This window comes from Grammomys surdaster, unplaced genomic scaffold (genome assembly GCF_004785775.1).
Source record: "Grammomys surdaster isolate TR1022 unplaced genomic scaffold, NIH_TR_1.0 129, whole genome shotgun sequence".
NCBI lineage: Eukaryota > Metazoa > Chordata > Mammalia > Rodentia > Muridae > Grammomys > Grammomys surdaster.
Genome location: NW_021604587.1, coordinates 17,340,203 through 17,356,421, shown reverse-complemented (window position 1 = coordinate 17,356,421; position 16,219 = coordinate 17,340,203). Strand labels below are relative to the sequence as shown.

The 16,219-nt window shown below is 43.1% G+C and overlaps 1 protein-coding gene across 1 annotated transcript in view; it reads right to left on the bottom strand.

Annotated features, from left to right (window-relative positions):
* Positions 1 to 16,219, bottom strand: part of CUNH20orf194 (chromosome unknown C20orf194 homolog) — a 131,173-nt gene that overhangs the window by 68,508 nt on the left and 46,446 nt on the right. The window contains exons 13-17 of the mRNA XM_028755558.1: positions 10,335 to 10,422; positions 9,129 to 9,205; positions 6,601 to 6,645; positions 5,890 to 5,935; positions 548 to 662 (exon numbers count right to left, since the gene is read on the bottom strand). Coding sequence (XP_028611391.1) covers positions 548 to 662; positions 5,890 to 5,935; positions 6,601 to 6,645; positions 9,129 to 9,205; positions 10,335 to 10,422 — 371 coding nt within the window. The remainder of the gene's footprint in view (positions 1 to 547; positions 663 to 5,889; positions 5,936 to 6,600; positions 6,646 to 9,128; positions 9,206 to 10,334; positions 10,423 to 16,219) is intronic.

Here is a 16,219-nt window from a genome sequence, read left to right as displayed (position 1 = left end):
GTAACTAACTGGTGATACTGCACAGCCGGGTAACTAACTGGTGATACCGCACAGCCAGGTAACTAACTGGTGATACAGCACAGCCGGGTAACTAACTGGTGATACTGCACAGCTGGGTAACTAACTGGTGACACCGCACAGCTGGGTAACTGGTGACACCGCCAGCACCACATGTTATCATCCTTTGTAGTTCTTTCCTTTGGTCAACATAAGGAGTAGTAAATGGAAATTGATTTTTACTTTAGGTTGTGGCCTTTTGACCATTATTGAGGCTGCAAATCTTCATACATAAATCCATCCTGCCTTATTTTTTACTTTCTACTTCCATGAAAAGCCTGTTTGTATTTTTGACCATGTAACTACTGAATAACACTTTTCTTATTAGTTTATAAGTACTATTCATCAATTACAATATATACCATTTGCTTATTTTAAGTAGACGAACATATTAATCAGTTTATCTCATCTTTGGCTTAGTTTATAGTTTATTTTGTAAAAAACAAAAACGTTTTCTAAGGTTTGTTTTCTTGACATCACAAGCACTTACCCTTTTCTTTAACCAGGATCTGAGATGTCAAAAACGACTCCGAGAAGACCACAGATCCTAAGCATCCTCCTCCTCCTCCCAGTAAGTCAGGAATGTCACAGACAGTCATTCGGGCCTGTGTCAGTGAGAAGCAGGGCAGGCCATTATCAGCCTAGCAATTCAGGAGGTAGGTCCATAGGAAACAGACAGGCCCACAGAAAAAGAATACTGACAAATCTCTAAGGACCTATGCTGAAATACACTCTGACCTGGAGGGTGCCTCAGACTTTCTACCAGGCGATAGGTCCTTGATTAGAGACATGCCCAGGCTGAAAGGCAGTGTTTTTATACACGCCATCAAATTGTCATCATCTTAAGAAACAATAGTCTTCCATCTTTCCCTTTTAGAAAAAGTTTTCAATTTGTTCAAAAAATTTTAAACTTAAAATTTTTTATTTATTGCTGGGCATGGTGGTGCATACCTTTAATCCCACAACTGGGGTTTTACAGAGAAACACTGCCTTGAAAAAACAAAAAGAGATTTACTTATGTGTATATTTGTGTCTGTTTATGTGTATGCTGTGTATGTACAAGTGCCTACAGAAGCCAGAAGGTGGTATTGGATGCCCTGGAGTTACAGTTGTGAGCTCCCCCCCTGCGGCCCCCCCCCGGTCCCCCCCCCCCGTGCTGTGAACTACGAAGTACACCTGGGTCCTCTGCAAGAGCAGCACTGTCTTTAACTGCTGAGCCCATCCGTCTCTCCAGCCCCATGGCCTTCATTCTTAGTTATGTCTTCCCACATCCTACAGAGTCAGAGGTATTGCCTCCAGGCTTCTGAACACCCATACACCTCACACCACACAGCATCACGTTAACCAGTCCTTTGGCTTAGGTTTCAGTTCTCTTTCAGTGAACTGGGAATGATGTTCATTAAGCTGGTGTACACATGGCTCCATGGGTATTTCTGAGTGCACAGCAACACCTGTAAAGGATCCTTCTAGCACAGCAGAGCCTCCTCCCCTTAGCCATGGCTGAGCTCACTGTGATTCTCCATACTCAGAGCCAAGAGTGGTTGAAAAATATTAAAGGTCAACTCCAAAACAAGCAGTGCATGGCTCTCAAACTGCAGGCCACTCCAGAGAGAATGAGTACATCTTATGCTATTTCTTTCCATCTTGCTGAGGATATGAATCGTGTCTTTGACCAGAGCACCCAGTGCATATGCTACTAATCTGATAGTCAATAGCCACCTGAATTATCAGATTGACTTGTCATAGTGCCATAATGTTCAGAGTCAAGTAGGGTTTATTTTTTAAGAGTTGGAACTTAATAAAGATATTTTAGAGCCGGGCAGTGGTGAGGTACACCTTTAATCCCAGCACTTGGGAGCCAGAGACAGGTAGATTTCTGAGTTGGAGGCCAGCCTGGTCTACAGAGTGAGTTCCAGGACAGCCAGGGCTATACAGAGAAACCCTGTCTCGAAAAACCATTAAAAAAAAAAAAGATATTTTAGTACAGATTTAAGCATAGGGTTAAGACGGGAAGAGAGGCACTAAGAAAGAAAAGTTAGGCACATAGGCAATCATCTGTAAGTTTAAGGCCAGCCTGGTCTACTTATTAAGTTCCAGGCCAGCCAGTAGTAGATATGAGCTTCTCTAAGATAGTCGCCAATTAATTCTAATTACTTAAAATTGACCCTGAGCTAGGCATCGTGGTATACACCTTCAATTGCAGCACTGGGGAGGCAAAAAGACCTGAGGATCTCCATGAGTTCAAGGCTAGCCTGGTTTACAGAGCTAGTTCCAAGATAGCCAAGGTTACATTGGCAGTAAGACATTGTCTCAAAAAAAAAAAAATTGACTCAAGGCAAAAGGGTAAAGTTTTGTGTATATAAGAAAAACATTATATATACATATATGTATGTTTACACACACACACACACACACAGAGTACCCACAGGAGCCTTATAATGTAGCTTCTATTGAAAAGGGGAGCAACTAACTAATTCAAGCTTTCATGGTGTCTCAGTTAGGGTTTTACTGCTGTGAACAGACACCATGACCAAGGCAACTCTTATAAGCACAACATTTAATTAGGGCTAGCTAACAGGTTCAGAGGTTCTGTCCATTATCATCAAGGCAGTGAGCAGTGAAGGCAAACAGGAGAAGACTGACTTCTAGGAAGCTAGGACAAGGGTCTCAAAGCCCCTGTCCATGGAGACACACCTACTCCAACAAGGCCACATCTTATAGTGTCACTTCCTGGGCCAGACATATACAAACCATCATACATGGCAAAATAAATAAGATGAAAGGTTTTTAGTGGGTTAGAAACAAAATTAGATCAGCATGGTCATGTCAGAGGTTTCTCCTCCTCCCCCTCCTCCTTCTTCTCCCCTTTCTCCTTCTCCTCCTCCCCTTCCTCCTTCTCCTCGTCTCCCTCCTCCTTCTCTTCCTCCTTTTTTTTTAAAAATATTTTTAGATTTTTTTTTTTTTATGTATATGAGTTCACTGTAGCTGTCTTCAGATCCACCAAAAGAGGGCACTGGACCTCATTACAGATAACTGTGAACCACCATGTGGTTGCTGGGAATTGAACTCAGGACCTCTGGAAGAACAGACAGTGTTCTTAACCGCTGAGCCATCTCTCCAGCTCCAGAGGTTTCTTTATGTGTATACACTTGCACTCTCTCGGCTTCCTGTATGTGAACTGAGATATAAGCTCTTAGTTGCTTGCCTGCCTCACTTCCATGCTCCTCTCCATGATGTTGATGGACTCTTATCCCCCAAACTCTACCTTCTATAAGTAGAACTGGCTACAGTGTTCTACTACAGTAACAGGAACCCTAACTAAGACACTCACTAAAGTTGACACTTGCCTTTCTTTTTGTTAGGGTGGCTAGCCAGAGCACACCTGAGATTCACTGGCCTTTATGATTCCAATGCTGGAGCTACAGGTACATGTAGCCATGCCTGGCTTTTTACATAGGTGTTGGGAACTCTGATTCAGGACCTCATGCTTGCTGAGTGAGTGAGCACTCAAGCCCAGAGCCACCGTTTCCCCAGCTCCGCTTTCACTTGCTGACTCTTTAACCACACACTTCCCTTTGTATTTTACCTTTCTTTCCTTCTTCCCCATTCCTCCTTTACTTCACTACTTAAATACTGATACATTTAACCCAATATGTGTGTTCTATTTCCTTTGCCCATTACCCTAGTATCTCTGTCTCTGAACAGTTCGGGTGCATGTATGCAGTATGGTGCAGTATGCTTGCTACGCAGGCTGGTCTTTAACTTACAGACTCAAGGAATCCTCTACCTCAGCCTCCCAAGTAGGTGACTCTATAGTTCTATGGCTTGAATGAATAAAAAAAAAAAAAAAAAAGAAACCATAAATCTAACTTGTTACAAATCACTTATTATTGCCCAAAGCACCCTAAAAAGTGATTCACAAAAATCTAAGAGAAGTCAGGAGTTAGAGGTTAGCAGGGAAATATCTGGGGCTGGACAGATGGCTTGGCAGTTAAGAGTAGTGGCACAGAAGTACCTGGGTTTGATTCCCAGCATCTACATGGCTGCTCACACCATCTGAAACTCTAATCCCAGAGGCTCAACACCCTTTCTGGCCTTTCTGACAGATACATGTCAGGCAAAACACCCATACATATAAAATAAAAACAAATCTAAGATATAGAAATAAAAAATAAATCATCTCCAGTATCTCAAATGATTTTTTTTTTTTAAAGATATGGTCCCACTATGTATCCCTGGCTAGCCTAGGTAGACCAGGCTGGCCTCAAACTCAAGAGATCCACTTGCCTCTGCCTCCCAAGTACTAGGACTAAAGGTGTGCACTATCACCATGAGGCTAATTTAGACTTCTCCGAAGGGACAATATATAATGTAAAATGTTCATTACTCACAACTTTACAAACTATTCTTGCAGTGTTAAGAGCTCTGAGGTGCTTTTCTTTCTTTTTTTTTTTTTTGTTTTTTTGTTTTTTTGTTTTTCGAGACAGGGTTTCTCTGTGTAGTCCTGGCTGTCCTGGAACTCACTCTGTAGACCAGGCTAGCCTCGAACTCAGAAATCCGCCTGCCTCTGCCTCCCAAGTGCTGGGATTAAAGGCATGCGCCACCACCGCCCGGCCTGAGGTGCTTTTCTACTAGGGATGGGGGTACCTTTGTTATTATTATTTTTCAGGAGGAAGAGAGGATACATTTGTACCAAGTCATCCACACCTACTCCACTCAGTTGCCCATGATCAAAGCCTTCTGGAATTAAGAAAGTGGACATGTATACTACAACCAGAATCTTGGTTGTAACTGACCATTTTCTCATGTTCTGTTTGCCAACACTTTACATCAGGGTTGCTCTAGAGTAAATGGAGCCCTTGGCTTGTGGCTGAAAATAGACTGTAAATTCTGACTTCCTCAGACCATGTCCATGGGCCATGACACTTTAACCCTGCAACTTATCCATCCATCCATCCATCCATCCATCCATCCATCCATCCATCATCCATCCATATCTATCTATCTATCTATCTATCTATCTATCTATCTATCTATCTATCTATCTATCTTATCTAATCTATCTGTTTATTCAGAGCCAAGGTTTCACTATGTAGTCCTAGATGGTGTGGAACTATGTAGTCCAGACTAGCCTCAAACTCACAGAGATCCTCCTGCCTCTGCCTCCCAAGTGCTGGGATTAAAGGCATGCCATGCCTGGCTCAGTTTATTTTAAAATCATTCCATGGACAGAGTAAGTTCCAGGACAGCCAGGAGTACACAGAGAAACCCTGTCTCGAAAAAACAACAACAAAAAAATATCATTCCATGGTCCCAGCAGAAAATATGGGAAACTCCACTCTGACTACCTAATTTCACAAGATACACAGGCATCTGTAGATTGTTGTTTTTCTAATTTCCCCCTGGTTCCTTTTAAGTCAACAGGTGCAGATCTTCTAAGAAAAAGGAGCCCTTGAGGGGCTGGAGAGGTGGCTCAGCAGTTAGGATATGTGTCGTTCTTTCAGAAAGCCTGACTCTGGCTCGAGCACCAACACTAGGCAGCTTACCACTGCCTGTAACTCCAGTTTCAGATCATCTGACACCCTCTTCTGGTCTCCGCCAGCACCAGCACCAATGTGGCATATACATACAAATAAAAATAAAACTTAAAAAAAACAATGGAATCATTGAAAACTTGGTTTGTTGTGCTCAGTTCACAATTCTTCACAAGGTTCTCACAACCTCAGCTGCCTAAAGAACTTTCCAGCTATCTCTTACACTAGATCCTTTGCAGATGTCCCTCTATAGCCATTCTCAGGCAGCTGACTTGTAACGGTTCTGCTAACTGCTTACCGTTTTCACAAAGGATAAGCTATCTTCACTATTCAGAGGCACAATTCTGGAAGAAAGAGACAAGAGAAAAATTCATTAAAGGATTATGGTTTGTCTTTGTTTTAAAACAGGATCTCATGTAACCCAGGTTGTTCTCAAACTCACTATGCAGTTAAGGAGTAGAGGCAGGAACACAGAAATTTAAGGCCATCCTGGGCTATATGAGACCCCTGTCTCAAAAAAGAACAAAACATTGGGTTACATGTGTATAGAATTAGCACTGGAAAAAGTAATGTTAGTGCATGGCCCCAGTCTCCCAATTTCCCAAGAGATAAATATTGGGTCCAGGGATTCAGCCAAGCCTAGGTCCAAGTGTAGAACGGCACCTCTCCCCAAGCGGAATGTGTTGACATCAATAATGGTAGCAGCTGTAAGGGGTGTTTCTGCCTCTGCCTGCCTGCCTGCCTGTCTCTGTCTCTCCTCTCTCTCTCAATTACAGCCTTATATATCCCAGGAAGGCTGTAAACTTTCTGGGCATCAGAGGATGACCATACACTTCTGCTCTTCTTGCCATTTCCTGGGTCATCTCACTGACACTCAGGTCTCAAATTCTGGGTCCTCCTGCCTCTGCCTCCTGAATGTTGAGGTTCCAGACTGTACCACAATTGGACAGCTTCTTCTCTTTGTGTCCTCACATTTTCCCATGAAAGGAGTCACCATAATTGTACCTACCTTCCCTGGTTATTCACAGCATGTATATGAAAAGCCACCTTGGAGCTGTAGAACAGAAAGGAAACAAACCAGAAGTCAAGTCTCTTGTTCAGGACTGGGTTAGAATCCTTAGAAATACTTGCTTTCCCTGTATCTTCCTCAGACTGTCAAAGGCACTCAATCAAGTGAATGCCATCCCCTCTGTTGTTGTTTCTGTTTTTGAGACTGGGTCTTACTCTGCAGCCCTGGCTGTCCTACAACTCACTCTGTAGACCAAGCTGGCCTCAATTCATAGAGATCCACCTGCCTCTGCCTCCTGAGTGCTGGGATCAAAGGCACCCACAACGGCTAAAGTGTCATCCTTTCTCCAAGTCCCAGGACATTACTAGGTATGAAGCCAGAATCTATTCCATCCATGGCCCTGCATCTGTGCTGCTTCTCAAGACTGCCTCAGCTTGAGACTGTGAGCAGACACAATACCCAGTGCAGCCTGACTGGGAAGGGCCCTCTCCTGGCCCAGGGCCCCCTGCTCCTCAGTGTCTATAGACTACTCTGATGCTCCTCCTTTTCAGTATCTCTGGGTCAACTTGCCAGCCCTTCTCTGTGCCCAAGCAGAAGGTGCTTCTGCTGTTCAAAGTCAACTGCCATGGATCTACAGCAGCATCAAGCTACAGCTGAAGAAGAACTTTCCTGCTTTCCCTCTGGGAGACAAGGGTCTTTCTAGACAGTCTCACTGTGTAGCCTTGTCTGGCCTAGAATTTGCTCTGTAGATCAAGCTGGCCTCAAACTTGCACAAATGTTCCTGCCTCTGCCTCCTGAGTGTTGAATTACAGACATGTGCAACTATGGGCAGCCCTGGATTATTCCTTTTAGTGTGTGTGTGTGTGTGTGTGTGTGTGTGTGTGTGTGTGTGTGGTGTGGTGTGTGGTGTGTACAGTGGTGAGCATACCACCATGCACATGTGGAGGTCAGAGGACAACTTGCAGAAATTAGTTCTCTCCTTCATGTGGGTTCTGGGAATTGAATTCAGGTCATCAGAGTTGGCAGTGAGTGTTCTTACCTGGTAAACCATCTTGCCAGCCCAAGGAAGTCCTTAAATTGTATGTGCTTATATAAGCCTAATTTCCTTTCTCAGCAAGAACGAGTCAGTAACACATGAGCTTCCTATGTCTATTAATTGCTCTGTCCTCCTTCCCCTTCTAGGAGAAGACATGTATTTGTGATGTTCTTAGGGACCTCAGTGAGGAGGCCCTGGTGGAGGAAGCCATTATGATTTCGGTCTGAACTCTAACTAGCCTGGAAGGTTTTCTCTTCCTGCCTTCCTCCAGCTAGGATGGTTCGTTCAGACCCAAGAACCTTTACAGGTGGCATGAAGAGCTGGAATCAGGAGGACCGGAATGGCTGGATCAGCCTGGATGGTAATAGAGAAGGACTTGCTGCCACAGCGACTAATATCTACCTGTCCAATCACTCTACAGAGCAAGCGCTCCAGAAACATACGCATCCTCTACTGTGCTTATATCGGCACAGCTAAAAATTGAAAGCACATTCTCAGCTAAGGCTTTAACAATAGATGGTGCACAGCACAGTGCAGGCAGCACAGGAGGAGAAGGGGCTTCCTTCAGTTCTCCCTTTTCAAAACTGGGAGCTTTGGGAAAGGAGACATGTAACAAGATGAAAGTCTTGCATTATAGAGTTCGGACTCTTCCTTTCACCCATGGAGCTGTGGACAACAGAATTCCTCACGTCGTGTCAGCCACCTAGCCTATCTATCAAATGGTCCTTTCTCACTACTCAGAACCACAGATGTAAAACATCGTGGGACACACAGTAACAGGCAGTATGGCAGAGCACATACAGGTATTTTTTTAAAAGATAAGGTGCTCTACTATGTAGCTCTAACTGTCCTAGAGCTCACCACGTAGAAGAGACTGCCCTCTAACTCACGCAGAGTTCTAGCTGAGACAAAGTGAGGGCATTAGAGGCATGTGCCACCAAGCCTAGCTTGAAGTATTCTTAAATAAATTTTCCAGTGTTGGTATTTCATGACCTTTGTATAAAACTGTACACAAACGGTCCTCTTGTGTGGCTAAGGGTAGAGTGGACTGAGCTCATGAAAATGTAGCTAAGGCCAAAGCCAGCACAGAGCTGTAACAGGACATTCTGGGGATGTGACCGGAGGACTTCAAGACACTAGGCTCCCTGCTGCCAGGAAGGAGCAGAGCTGAACAAGCTATATTTTATTCGTGGTCTCCTGCCCTCGCAGCTTTTCCTTTCCGGTTCCCCTGCTTCTCCTCAGCTTCGGCACCAGGACAGTCAGACTCCCACAGTCCAGTATGAATCTGCCTCACATTCTAGTTTCAAAACAGACATGTGTTTTCCTGATATAGTTTCTCCATACTGATCACAAGTGGTTCTCATTCATACATCCTTCTACTTGACTTGAACATTTCTCAAAATGAGAGAGAAGTGGAATCTAAGTTATAAGAACAAGGGGATCTTAATTTTTTAAAAATAAATTCTCATTAAAAATACTAGCTATTGCTTACCGTAGATCTGCTTTGAATGGAATCAACTCGGTGAACACTAACCCAGACTCCAGAGTATGCTCTGCCACCTCCTTGGCCTGTAAAAGCAGCAACCAAACAAAGATTACCTTTCAAGCAGCAAATGTGTACATACCTCTGATAGGAAAGGCCCTTCTAAAAGTTGGCCAGTGCCCTTCCCTTCTATGTGACTACTTTGTATACCTCAAAAGATTAAAGTGAAAGCATCAGGTAATGGGGTACGGGTTAGGCTGGAGTCACAGGAATCGTACTTAGGCAGGGGCACACTGGCATCTGATCTGCTGGAGAGATGGAAGCAGCTGGTTAGGCAGCTGGAGTGCTAAGTGAGCACTAGAAATGGGCTTCCTCCTCCCTTCTCCCTGGCTCTGGGGAGGGACCAACGCCCTCAGTTTCTGCTAGACATTGAGGATATTCAAATAACTCAACCTACAGAATATCAGTTAGGGAAAAAAAAGACAATGAGAACTAAAGTTGAAGGACATCTAATGGCTTTGCAGAGCTTTCTACTATGCAGTGCTAAAGGAGCTGAGAAAACCCACATTGTTACAAGGAATCGCACTCAGTAGGAGGGGATGCCAAGGAGCTGGTGACTACAGCTACAGTCTCTCTGATATCTACATCATACACAACCTTTCCACTGTCAACTGGCTTCCTTCAGGAAAAGTCCTACTGGCTTTGGAAGGCATCAAGCCGTCTCGTCTCATCTTACTGGGTCAGATTTAGGAATCCAACTCAGCAGGGCAGGTTAACCGCAAAACAGCAAGGAGAAAATGGTCAGAGAGCAAGTATTACGCACGCTTGCCTAGGAAAGGTTAAGTCAGATTTCCCAACCTGTATTGAGTTCTAAACACTGAATAATAGGAAACCAACTACGTAGCTCAAAACAAGCTTTAATAGCTTCATTAACATTCAATGGGATGATCTAGTCTTCTTTAACTTCTAAAAGTGTCTTGTCTAAATTATTAATAAAACAATGATTGTCCTTTAACACAATCAGGTATTTATAAAGGCTCATAAAATAACAGCAGCATGGCCACAGGCAGCAGCAGTCCAAGTGCTACAGGCTTGGCTGCCAAGGCCCTAAGTCACACAGAAGTGAGTACTGCAAGGCATCCAAAGAACAAACCGGTTAGGATAGTTTACATTAAAATGATGACTACCAAACCAGAAATATGGTACTTAAATTACCTTTGCCAGACTGCAAGTTTTAGCATAACATGCAATGCCAGCCAAAACAGCCTCAGTAACAGCAACATATATCTGGGATAAGAGCCTACTATAAAACAAAAAATAATGGTTAATATAGTAGCACATAGTCTTGTAAAAAGCTGTATGCCTGGGGCAGAGGAGATGGCTCAGTGGATAAAAGCATTGGTTGCTCTTCCAAGAGGTGCAGGGTTCAACTCCCAGCACCCTCATGGCAGCTCACAGTTGTCTGTTACTCCAGTTCCAGGGGATGAGATGTCATTTTCTGGCCTCCAAAGGCACTGAACACACATGGTACACAGCATACAAGCAGACAAAACACCCATTCACATAAAATTTAAAAAATATTATTTAGGAAAAGTTCTATGCCCATAAATGGTGGTCTATAATGATGTTTAAAAAGATGGAGTCTTGTATGTAAGGCAGCCTGGCCTCAAACTATCTTCTTGCCTCCCAAACTGCTGGTATTATAGGCATTAAGCACCATGTATGCCTCCCAAGAAGTAGACATTTAAATGTGCCAAGAAATGTGCCAAAGTGGGACTAATTGAAAAACAGAACTCTAAACTCACTGTCAAAAGAAAATGCCAACTTTAACTCATAGGTCTTTAAATCGTGGGTGCTGGGAATCAAACCGTGGCCCTCTAGAAGAGCAGCCAGTGCTCTTAACTGATGAACCATGTCTCTAGACTAGGTTTTTTATGTCATTTTGTTAGGGTCTTATTACAAATCCCTGATTGGCACAGAACTCACAATACGGATCAGGCCAGGCTAGCTTCAAACATGTAAGATCTTCCTGACCCTGTGTCCTAAGTGCTAAGTATTGAGCACAGGTGTGCTACAATGCCCAGCTTCTGGGTTATTAATTTGTTATTTAATGTGTTATATAATCTATACATCTACTTCTATTCATATATACTCAGAGTTTTAAATGTTTTTCTTGGGGGAGATAAAAAGGATTATTAGGCTGGGCAGTAGTGGCACACGCCTTTATTAGGCAGAGGCAGGTGGATTTCTGAGTTAGAGGCCAGTCTGGCCTACAGAGTGAGTTCCAGGACAGCCAGGGCTACACAGAGAAATCTTGTCTAAAAAAAAAAAAAGGATTAATAGGTTAGAGAGATGACTCAGTGGTTAAGAGCACTTGTTGATTTTGCAGAGGATCTGGGTTTGATTGCCGGAACCTTCATAGTGGCTCACAACCATCTTTAACTACAGTTCCAGGAGTACTGAGGGTCTTTACCGACCTCCACAAGTATACATGGGGTATACATATATCCATGCATTCAGGTAAAACATTCATATATAAAAAAATTTAAATAGGGCTGGTGAGATGGCTCAGTGGTTAAGAGCACTGACTGCACTTCCAGAGGTCACGAGTTCAAATCCCAGCAACCACATGGTGGCTAACAACCATCTGCAATGATATCTGATGCCCTCTTGTGGGGTGTCTGAAGACAGCTACAGTGTACTTACATATAATAAATAAAAAAAAAAAAAATTTAAGAAGGGGCTGGAGAGATGGCTCAGCGGTTAAGAGCACTGACTACACTTCCAGAGGTCCTGAGTTCAAATCCCAGCAACCACATGGTGGCTCACAACCATCCGTAATGAGATTGGATGCCCTCTTCTGGTGTGTCTGAAGACAGCTACAGTGTACTCATCAATAAAATAAATAAATAAATATTTAAAAAAAAAATTAAATAAAAAAGACTGGTTGAGTAAAAAAAGTTCAAGCCCTACTTTAACTCATCAAAAAAAGGAACTTTCAACTTTTAAAAAGTCATGTGTTTATTTGCTGTACTCTACTCTTGTTTAATGTTTTTTGTTGTTTTTTAGACAGTGCTTTACCTCACCATGTGGTCAGGAACTCACTATATAGACCAGGTTGGCCTTGAGCTCACAGAGATCCACCAGTTTCTGCTCCAGTGCTGGAGTTACAAGCATGTTTCACTATGCCCAAAACATCAATCAAGAACAACAGTGACAATGATGGGCCAGGGAGGTGGCTCAGGAGTTAATGCACATACTGTGCTTACAGAGGGCCTCAGTTTGATCTCCACACTCATGTCAGATGGCTCACAACCACTGTAACTCCAGCTCCAGGGAACCTGACATGTCTGGCTTCCTTGGGCACCAGTATTCATGTGTACATACATACCCGTAAAGACACACAAACACATCTAAATACTAAATACATTAAAAATAATAAAAAATAAGTCTTAAAAGTGGAGCAAGCCGGGCAGTGGTAGCGCGCGCCTTTACTCCCAGCACTTGGGAGGCAGAAGCAGGCAGATTTCTGAGTTCGAGGCCAGCCTGGTCTACAGAGTGAGTTCCAGGACAGCCAGGGCTATACAGAGAAACCTTGTCTCGAAAAAAACAAAAACAAAAACAAAAAAGTGGAGCAAAAATAAAGCCACGGAACTAGTTAGCTCATTTGTTAAAAAAAAAAAAAAACTTTCCCTATTTGTGAGCAAACAATAAAATCAGAGGACTTTCTGGGCTTCTGTGAGCAGGAGTGACTACCCAGACATCAGGAGCCTATGATCTGATACAGCCAGAAGGCCTTCCACAAACACTACCATACTCTTTTTATGTCCTCTCCTCAGTAGACATGCTAAAGGTTTGCTGCCAATTAAGAACGCAGGGTAGGAACCTCAGGTGGTCGGCAAAAGAAAGGTTGAGTTCAATTAAAAGACAGGCCTCTGTCCAAGTACTTTGCATGATTAAGGATGCCCAGGCTCGCCAGCCAGCGGTGGTAGCGTAGCGCATGCCTTTAATCCCAGCATTTGGTAGGCAGAGGCAGGAGGATTTCTGAGTTTAAGGCCAGCCTGGTCTACAGAGTGAGTTCCAGGACAGCCAGGACAGCCAGAACTACACAGAGAAACCCTGTCTCGAAAAACCAAAAAAAAAAAAAAAAAAAAAAAAAAAAAGGATGCCCAGGCTCTTCTCAGACAATTACAGAGAAAAGGGGCTTACCTACCAGACACACTGAAAGGCAAGAGGATTTCTTAGCAAGGAATTGATAAGGCTTCACAAAGAACACATGGATTGAAATCTGTGAGACTCTTCCAATGAGTAGAAGATAAGAGTTTGACATCTTGGCTAACCTAGCAAGCAATATCTCCAAAAGTAGAATATGTTGTCTAAGGTCACAGAAACTCTCAGCAAACTTGAATTTCACTGTCAGCTTGGTGCCTCTCCTCTGTGTCACACCACATAGTTATCTCCTTCAGCTCCTTCCTACCTTCTGTCACACACCTCCATCTTATATATCATAGATTAGAGTGAAGAGTAAAACAGAACAAAGAATCTCAAATAACAAAATGACAAGCCATGCATGGTGGTGCATGCCATGAATCCCAGTACTAGGAGGCAGAGACAAGCAGATCTCTGTGAATTTGAGGTCAGCCTGGTCTACACAGTGAGAGCCTGTAGGATATGCTGAAGAGAGAGGCAGGAGGACAGGAGTTGAGAGCAGCACGGACCACACATTTCCTCCTAGAGAGACTGCTGAGTGGCTAGGAACAGCTGTAGCCCCACCTGCACTGGATTCCAGCACTTACACCAGCAGCTCACAACCACCAAGGCATACAACACAAACACGCTCGTCTGGTTTCCTTGAGCACTAAACCCATGTGTGTATACACACACACACACACACACACACACACACACACACACACATAATTAAAAGGAGAAAAAACAAGGCAAAGTTCCTGGTTGTGAGGCAGGCCACAGCAGAGGGTATAGTGATGGAAAGAGGCCTGGGAGGTACACTAACCATGAATTTGTTTACTTCTGGGTGAGACTAGAAAGATTTTCCCACACCATGACATTTATGTGAATGATTTATGTTTTTTGTTGTTATTGCTTTGACTTTTTGAGGCAGGGGCTCATGAGTCCTAAGCCAACCCTGAAGTTGTTATGTAGCCAAGAATGATCTTGAACTCTGGCTCCTGACTTCCTCCTTAACACAAATATGGAGATACGTATGTGTGCCACAACACTGGATGGGGTGAAGTTTCATAAAGCCTAAACTTCAAGATATATAAAGACACCCCCCCTTCACTGTCTTGGTTCAAATATCACTCAATCCAACACTGGCTAGGTACCCCTCCCCTCTATATTACCTCGATTCATGTATCATCTAACCTAACATTAGCTAGCCCTACTTTACTTAGCCTGCCCTATACAGAACTTTAGACAACAGCTCAGTACATAAACCAATACCTGGTTACTAAGCCACTTAATGGCCTCTTGTGTTACTGTCACAGGTCCCCACTACCACGGTGATCTGGAATATCTGACATGGGCTTAAGTACACCTTAATATTAATCCCTGATGTAAGGCACCAAGGGATTTGGTATAGGCAAATTTCAAATGGTCCAGAATGAGGATCCTACGCAGTGGCTAAGCAGAGAGGGCATAGAAATGGAAAAAAAAAAAAAAAAGAAAGAAAAGAAAAAAGAAAAGTCAACTTGCTATCAAAGTAAAAGAAATGCATAAAAAAAGAAAAACCTAGTATGTACATTGTGGTTAAAGCAACATATAATCTAAAACTACAATCCTCTACCTCCCAAATTTGAATTACGTGTGTAGGTTCCCCAGAGGCCAGAAGAAGGCATCAAAGCTCCGAGATCCAGCACTACCAGTGGCTGTGATGAAATAGCTAATGTGGTGACGTCTTGTCCTGACTATTTTATGTCTGCCTAGACACTCCTCAGTCTTCCATCTTAACAGCCACATTTGCCTTGGCAATGCTTTTGGTACTGCCTGTATCCCTGACCATGGTCCAGAAGTATTAACCAGAGTGACTAACATTTGTACATAAACTAAAATAACTAATAGGAATGTGTATAAGTCAGAAAAAACTGTCATGCAGCATCTGGAAAACACTGTTAAGCTCTGCAGAAAGATGTTGCTCTGATCTCCCTCAAACACTGATGTAATTGTGGGGTATGTCTTTAAAAACTCTATACCCCGCTGAGGTTCATTCAGCCCCAAGAGACTCTGAGGCATGAGCAGTTCTTGATCACTGGCTAATAAAAGAACTCATATCCTTTTTATTGGTTTAAATACAGTGGCTGTCAATAATTATCTCTAGTAGATCACTTCAGTGAGCTGCCTGACATTGGTGCTGGGAATTTAACTCTGGTCCTCCATAGGAGCAATATGTTCTCTTAACCACTGAGCTATCTTTCCAGCCTCCCAAAATACAACCTATTTTAGATGCACAGGAAGATATACTGTATATAAGATATTAGAGATAATGCCAGAGAGAATTATGATATATTTTCCTTTCTTTATTTTCATATTTTCTCTAATAATTTGTATTATTATTTTCCCAGACAGGGATTCACTTTGTAGATCAGACTAGCCTGGAACTTGCGGCAATTTACCTATTTCATCCTCCTCAGTGCTGAGATTCCTTGTATGAGCTGTCACACATGACTCTCCTGCCCCCCAGTAAAAGACAGATTAAGCTAGGCATGGTGGCTCACACCTGTAATTCTAACACTGAGGACGTACAAACAGAGGAGATCTCAGCAAGTTCCACACCAGCCTGAGCTATACAATAAGACCCTTGTAATGATTACTATTATCAACTTAACGGGTCTAGAATCACTTAGGAGAAAGCTTTGGGGATGTCTGTAAGAGATTATCTAGATTAGGTTAGCTGTGTTGACTCAGCTAAATGTGAACATTAGCTCCTACAGACACAAGCAGTCATCTTTCCTTGCTTCCTGACTGTGGCTGCAACGAGAGCAGCCACTTCATGTTCTTCCTGCCATGAATTCTCTACCATAACAGACTGTACACCTGAACTGATCAGGTTTATTTATCATTATTATTACTGTACATATACA